Here is a 7268-nt window from a genome sequence, read left to right on the forward strand (position 1 = left end):
TCTAGAAAATCTAGATGGTTCTCTCTCTCTCTCTCTCTCTCTCTCTCTCTCTCTCTCTCTCTCTCTCTCTCTCTCTCTCTCTCTCTCTCTCTCTCTCTCTCTCTCTCTCTCTCTCTCTCTCTCTCGGGAGTTGTTATTATAGGAAGGAAGCGTATAAATAGATGGATGATCCATTGTTTGAGCAATACACTCTCATTGTTGGACGACTTTGAAATTTCATGGTCAATGGCATATTTGAGAGAGGGTCAATGGCATATTCTCTCTCTCTCTCTCGGGAGTTGTTATTATAGGAAGGAAGCGTATAAATAGATGGATGATCCATTGTTTGAGCAATACACTCTCATTGTTGGACGACTTTGAAATTTCATGGTCAATGGCATATTTGAGAGAGGGTCAATGGCATATTTGAGAGAGAGAGAGACAGAGAGAGAGAGAGAGAGAGAGAGACCCTGACAAGTGGAAAGGCTGAACCTCACATGTTTCCTTGAAGTAAAATTTGGTTTGCTATAGGTGGAAAATTATTGAATACTCTGAGAATACAATAAATACATACTCCTCCCTCTCACATGAATTATAGGTTCCACCATGAATTTAATTAATAGGACCCATAATTATGTGAGAGAGAGGAGTATGCATTTATGGTATTTCGAGAGTATCCAATAATTACTCACGGTAGGTGAATTCGAAATAAATGTGATGAGTATTATAGGTTATGTGATTAATTAATTATTCAGTGTTGGATGGTCTTTTCTTCAAGTCCAGTTTTAATTTCTTGTTGCCAATATGCTTGAACTTTTGTTTGAAAAGGTCAGTGTGATATAATATCTAAAGTGAAATTGGACAAAGGCATTAGGCTCAAAATCTCTCCTACAAAAGAAATCTATGTATAGAAGATTTGGAGATTGTTTAGTTAATTTGTCTTATTTATTTATTTTTATTTTATTATTAATGTATAGTTTTACATTTTAGTTTCTTTAGATATAAATGTATTTTATTATTTAAATAAAATAATGTAGGGACTCAATTTGGATTAGCCCTGAGTGATGGGTCCTTAACCCAATAAGCCCAAACAATAAATTTATAGAGAGTGGGCTGACAGGTTTAGGTGCTGGCCGTCGATCACCATGCACAAACTTTTCTTATAAAAAATGCTAAGTGTTTCCTTACAAATGGGGGAATGCTCCTCGGCCTGTGGCCGAGGAGGCCTCAATGTTCTCTCTTTCTGTCCCCCCCCCCCTTTTGCTTTACTAGCTTTTCTTTTATAGTTTTCATCTTTCTATCTCCTGCTTCCATCTGTTAATCGTCTATTCGCTTTTCTTCTGGTTGTCTATCCCATCAGAGGCCTTATCGGCACTCAAGTGGCTCACTCTAACCAACGTTATCCTGCCAAGGGGTTACCTCCCCATTAATGCGGCCAGGGGGGTTAGTTGAGTGCATTAAATGCGAGAGTGACAGCTTACTTTGGGGTTAGCCTCTCCCCAAAATCACCTTTGTCAGGCCGAGGACAAGGTATCCTCGGCGTGGATTTAGGAAAATAAGCTCTCCCCCTCTCCCTCAAAAATAGCTTGTGCTCCTCGGCATGGGCCTTAGGCCTGCTATATGATGGGCCGAGGCTATCAGGCCTATGGGCCCCACAATAGCCCCTCAAAACTCTGCTGCACGTTCCCTCGAACGGGGAGGAGGGTTTTGATACATGCGGATCCACTGGACGAATGGCCTCACTTCAGTTTATACTGATGCTGGCGGCTTCTTGACTGCCCGATGCGCGTTTTTAGCGTTTCGAGACTTAATGGGTGCCCACATTAAATTTTGGCGGCACCACGTTTCCCACTTTCAACGGCATGATCTTCTGCTTTTACGAGCAGGCGGTTTCATTTGGGGAAATTAAGGGAGAGTATAAATACCTGTTTGACTCGCCTGGTTTCATCATTTTCGCGCTTGTCATTATTGATGCATATAGTTTGAATTTGGTTCGACTGGCATACTATCTGAAGGGTATCATCATACTTCTGTAAGTCTTCTTTTTCTAGTGACCCCAAATTTCTTTGATTTCACTCTTCCTTTTCTCTTTTAGAGCTTTTAGTTGTCTTTGGGGAATGGGTAAGTTTAAGGAGTTGGTCGAGTCCGATGAGATGATGAACAAATTCATTGTTGACTATGGAATACCCAACAATGTGAATTTGAAGTACTGCGAAGAAGGAGAGTGGTACCTTAGGAGGAGAGAGGGTGAGGTCGTGATCCCAATAGTCGCTTTTGTAGAAGGAGGGATGAGAATCCCTATGAGGCCGGTGACCCTCAATTACCTTAGGCATTTCTGCCTGGCTCCTACTCAGTGTGCTGTGAATGTATTTAGGATACTAGGGTGTGTAGATACCCTGAATGAGAAAATGGGGCTGAGACTGACTCACCATGATGTTAATTGGTGTTACAACCTTCATCACCTGAGGGGTAAGACATATTATATGAAGACAAGGGACGATAGGGATCGTACATATGTAACACGTCAAGCCAGGTGAGTTCCAAGCCTAGGTGATGGTTCAAATCATCGATTGCTCCTAAGATCCTAAAGACGTTGGGCGCATACTGGTCGAGAATAAGCCTATGGTTCCGGAGATAATCTCTGGTAATGTGACCCATAGGGATGGTCATCCCCCCTTCTAGGAAAGCAATAATGGGGATTATAACTTCACCCTCTCTACAATCCGTTAGTAGTCTTTTTGTGAGACAATATCTCAAACCTACATCTTGAGGTATGCGATATGTCTTCCTAAATTCCTCTATCTGGGCAGGACCATCCACCATATACAGAAATCTACCCATTTTAATTAAGTAAAGAAGAAGAGATACTAAACACGATAACTGGGAAGTGAGTATTTGAAAGTCAAGGAAGCTGGCCTAAGAGAAGATAAAAGGTTTGAAGAAGGGGAACTTACACGAACTAAATTGGAAAGCGACCATTAAGTTCATAGGGAGATTCTTGCGGATTCCTAGAAAAAGTGAGGTTGATGATTTGAAAATTTTGGTGAATTTGAATGCTCGAGTTCGCTGGAAAATCTGAGAATTTGTAAAGTAAGAGAGAGAGCCTTCTTTGAGGCTTTATATAGGGGTTTGAAAGTAGGTGGGAGTTATTCTGCCCAAATTTTGAGGAAAAACATCATCCGTTGGATGCAAGAGACAAAACGCCGCTTGGATCAATTAATAGCGCTTCGGAAATACCAAAACGTCAGCAATAATGATGAAGCGCCTAAATCTATGCTTATGCACGTGTGAACTCAGTTATTTTTGATGTTTTATGATTTTATTTTGTGACAAATCAAAATCCTATTTTTTCTCCTCGAATGCGAGGGAAAAATTAAAATTTTGAGGGGCTATTGTGGGGGTAAAAGCCTAAAATTGTGTATTAGGCCTAAGCCTCTATTCGAAGATTAAGGTGTGTCTGAAGAGGAGAAAATGATTAAAGAGCACACCAGGTGGGAGAGCTATACCTGAAAATGATCAAGGAGCATGGTCCGAAGAGATCATCAGTGGTCCAAAGAGTGTCTTCCCCTCGGATATGAAGAATCTCGAAGCAAACACCTGGGAGTTTCCAGTGACCTTCCTATCGATTCCAATGGTAAGGATAAGCTTCAGACATATATGGAGATGATAAGAACAAAGAAATATCTAAAGGAAAAACTGCTACCACCGCATTAAATGAACTGTAGAACAAAGAAATATCTAAAGGAAAAACTGCTACCACCGCATTAAATGAACTGTAGCAACTTTTCTGGTCGCATTAATGTGGGGAAGACCTCTGAACAGTGTAGTCTCAACTACCGCCACTCATGGAGAACCGACGAAGGTATCTGATGGGACGTATACTCAAATGAACGTTTAGATGAAGACAAGTGGATGATCCAGATCGTCTAAAAGAAAATTATATAAATGTAAAAGGCCTTTTACAGAGGGGGGACCGAAAAAGGGAGAAGAAAAGTTTACTGTAGCTCTAAGAGTGATATATACAAAAGTCTGTCTCTTCGGACATCAATTTATTTATGCTTTAAGTTGTTCTTACACTGATTAATCTGTGGAACTTGAACCAAACGTTGTCTGATTCACAACCAGCCCAGCTCTTTCACCCACTCTCTACAAATTCATTGTTTTGGGCTCTTTGAGCTTATACTCCAAATCTTTTAGACTTAGGCTACAAATCTTGACCCTGCAATTGGTTTGAAACAGTGGATTTTAATTGTGAATTTTTGTTGGTTTTGCTCATTAGGTCCCTATATTTTGGGGTCATTGTCAAATTAATTACGAGATGAAAATAGCATGGACAAATTGATTGCGACCAAGATATAGGAATTAAATTAACATGAGAAACAACATTTTCACAACAAATCTTAAGTAACAGATTGTTATTGGTTATTATTGGTAGACAAAAAAGTACTTTCAGTTGTAAGTTCAAATTAAAATTAATAACAACTTACCACCTATAATTTGTTATAAAAATATCGTAAACACAACACTCCTTAATTAAAAATGACTCGAAATTGTAGGAGACCAAAATTGTATTTTCACTTATTTTAAAATTATGGTCAATTTTGTGTTAGAGAGTTTTTTTTTCTTTCTAATTTTCTTATGAACCAAACGTGTGAAAATATTTTACCATTAAAAAATATTTTACGTAGAAAGCAAATGCAAAGTGCAAACCTCTCGAATTATAAAAAGAAAGAAAAACAGTAAGCAAAGTATCAGATTTAGCAGCACAAGAATATCCCCTTCGGCTAGAAAAACCTATTACTAAACTATCAACCAAGGTAGGAAGTAGACTGTTCAGAAAAGAAGGCCCAAGATTATGTGCAACTACGACAATAAAAACAGACAACAAAACAAAACACGTCTTCATCTCTCTTTGGACTGGCAGGTGAACCTGTCTTCACTTCCAATCCCATCTTCACCTTATTCACCTCCAAACTCCATCTTCACTTTTGAATCATACAACAAAAAAGAAAAAAAAAAAAGAAAAAGAAAAAACAAAACAAAACAAAACCATACTATTCTTCTTCTTAGTTTCTTGGCTACTTAGTTGTGTTTGTGTGCACTTTGATCTTTATGTTCTTCTTCTTATTCTACTATTTACCCAGATGAGAATTGTACCCACCAATGACCAATGGCTGCATCATCATCATCATCTTTGGTGAGCGTAGAAGCCTCCTTTTTTGAAAATCTCAAAGGCTTTATTCTTGCTGTTGTTTCCAGTGCTTTTATTGGCTCCAGCTTCATTGTCAAGAAGTTGGGTCTCCAACGGGCTGGTGCATCTGGGACTCGAGCGCGTAAGCAGTGCTTCCCTTTCCCAGATTCAATTTTTATTCTCTTGTTTTAACAATTAACAATTGGGTTTTCTTTATTTTCTTTTACTTTCCAAGAATTTAGTTAGTTAATAATGGGTCTTATTGACTGTAAAGTGTAAAAACATTAGCCCATTTTAAGTAGATTTCTTTTACTTAAAGTAGTTTTTATAATGCTAATATTATGGACTGTTTTTGAAATTTTCAGAATTTGATTTATTAAAACCTTAGTGCACAAAGTTCGATGATTACTATGATAGGATCTTGATCTATTTCATCATGCTGACAGGCATCTTTTATTGGTAGCAAACCCAATTATTTAAAGTTGAAATTGCATGTAATTTGAATTCACTTTTATGAAATTATTGTGATGGTTGATTGTCTGGTTAATGAAATAAAGGTTCTGGTGGATACGGGTATCTTAAAGAGCCACTATGGTGGATTGGCATGATCACAAGTAAGTCTTGCATTGTTGAATTGTGAAGGTGTTTTATTTAGGAAAATTGTGAGGAAATATGAACTAGCTGTTTGTTTTTATGTTAATTTTGGCAGTGATCGTTGGTGAACTTGCGAATTTTGTTGCTTACATGTTTGCTCCTGCTGTGCTCGTCACGCCACTGGGAGCTTTGAGCATAATTGTTAGGTACATCAGATGCCTTTGGTTTCAATTCTAGTGATGCTGTGCTTGGTTGCATTAGGATTAGGACCAGATTTTATTTGAAATTCCAAATCTTTGGAAGTCAAATTCCTGGTTTAACCATGGAATAGTTGCTGTTATTTGAATCCAATGTCAGTCCAGTTTGTATTGATGTGATAACCAAACATTTTTTGGAATTAGATTTTGGCTTCCGTCTCTATTCCATGGTCTCATTTTCTTGCAATCAAATGCATCCTTTTGTTTCAGTTGAAGAACTTTGTGATTTTGACTTTGTTGTTTGTTTTTTTGGAAGTGCTGTTCTAGCACACTTCTTTTTGAAGGAAAAGCTGCAGAAAATGGGTATACTGGGTTGTGTCTTGTGTATAGTGGGGTCTACATTGATTGTGCTTCATGCACCCAGTGAAAGTAGTCTGACTTCAGTGGAAGAAATTTGGGAATTAGCAACTCAACCAGGTAAATATTTTGAATATTGACTACTGTTTCTATGTTCAGTTTTTCTCTTCTCTCTGTTGATTGTTTTCATGTGTTTGGTCCAGCTTTTCTTTTGTATTTGGCCTCAGCAATAGCTATAGTTCTGGTGCTGATCTTGTATTGTGAACCACGCTATGGGCAGACAAACATAATGGTCTATATTGGAATATGTTCCATTATTGGATCTTTGACGGTTAGCATTGCTATGTTCTTATCTAAACCTAAGAGTTTCTGGGAAAATGCCTTTTTAATCTAACAATATTTTCAGTCTATATTATATTACTATTGTTTTCTTTTTCTAATTATGGGCATATGCTCTGTCCATTTTTAGGGGGGAAAAAAAATTCTATCCCTAGATAATTATTTGAAGCACATACAGACAATATATTGTATGCTTCTTTTGCAGGTTATGAGTGTTAAGGCTGTTGGTATAGCAATAAAACTCACAATAGAGGGTTCAAGCCAGGCAGCTAGCTTCCAAACATGGGTTTTTGTAATGGTGGCAATTACATGTATTATCACTCAGCTGAATTATTTGAACAAGGTCAGTGCTTATATTTCTTCCTTTTTTGCTTCCATATTCTCTTTTTCTGGTTTCTTGAAATTCGGAAAATAAAAAGTTGAAATTTCCATAAGATACTTAGATACACAACAATTCTCACTCTTTAGTCTCTACTTTCTACAATGCATTGCATCTAGAATGAGAATTTTTGCCAGTGTACACAAAAATTACCTTGAATTCTGGTATATCTAAATTTCAAATTATGCTTAAACATTTAGTACCTACTTATCCAAAAAAAAAAAAAAAAAAT

The 7268-nt window shown here is 37.6% G+C and overlaps 1 protein-coding gene across 1 annotated transcript; it reads left to right on the forward strand.

Moving 5' to 3' along the window:
- Positions 1-4748: 4748 nt before the first annotated feature.
- LOC111997387 (probable magnesium transporter NIPA6) lies at positions 4749-7185 on the forward strand. Its single transcript, XM_024029471.2, has 6 exons — positions 4749-5312; positions 5728-5784; positions 5880-5970; positions 6278-6438; positions 6522-6649; positions 6863-7185. The coding sequence occupies exons 1-6, from the start codon at positions 5150-5152 to the stop codon at positions 7070-7072; spliced, it is 810 nt and encodes a 269-aa protein (XP_023885239.2). The 5' UTR covers positions 4749-5149; the 3' UTR covers positions 7073-7185.
- Positions 7186-7268: the final 83 nt, after the last annotated feature.

The sequence above is a fragment of the Quercus suber genome, unplaced genomic scaffold (genome assembly GCF_002906115.3).
Source record: "Quercus suber isolate HL8 unplaced genomic scaffold, Cork oak 2.0 scaffold_468, whole genome shotgun sequence".
NCBI lineage: Eukaryota > Viridiplantae > Streptophyta > Magnoliopsida > Fagales > Fagaceae > Quercus > Quercus suber.

Excerpts from the sequence above, each read along its gene's own strand:
- LOC111997387 (XM_024029471.2), top strand. The coding sequence starts at position 5,150 with ATGGCTGCATCATCATCATCATCTTTGGTGAGCGTAGAAGCCTCCTTT. Across the intron at positions 5,971-6,277 it reads GCTTTGAGCATAATTGTTAG|TGCTGTTCTAGCACACTTCT; the intron begins GTACATCAGATG and ends TTTTTTTGGAAG. Across the intron at positions 6,650-6,862 it reads CCATTATTGGATCTTTGACG|GTTATGAGTGTTAAGGCTGT; the intron begins GTTAGCATTGCT and ends CTTCTTTTGCAG.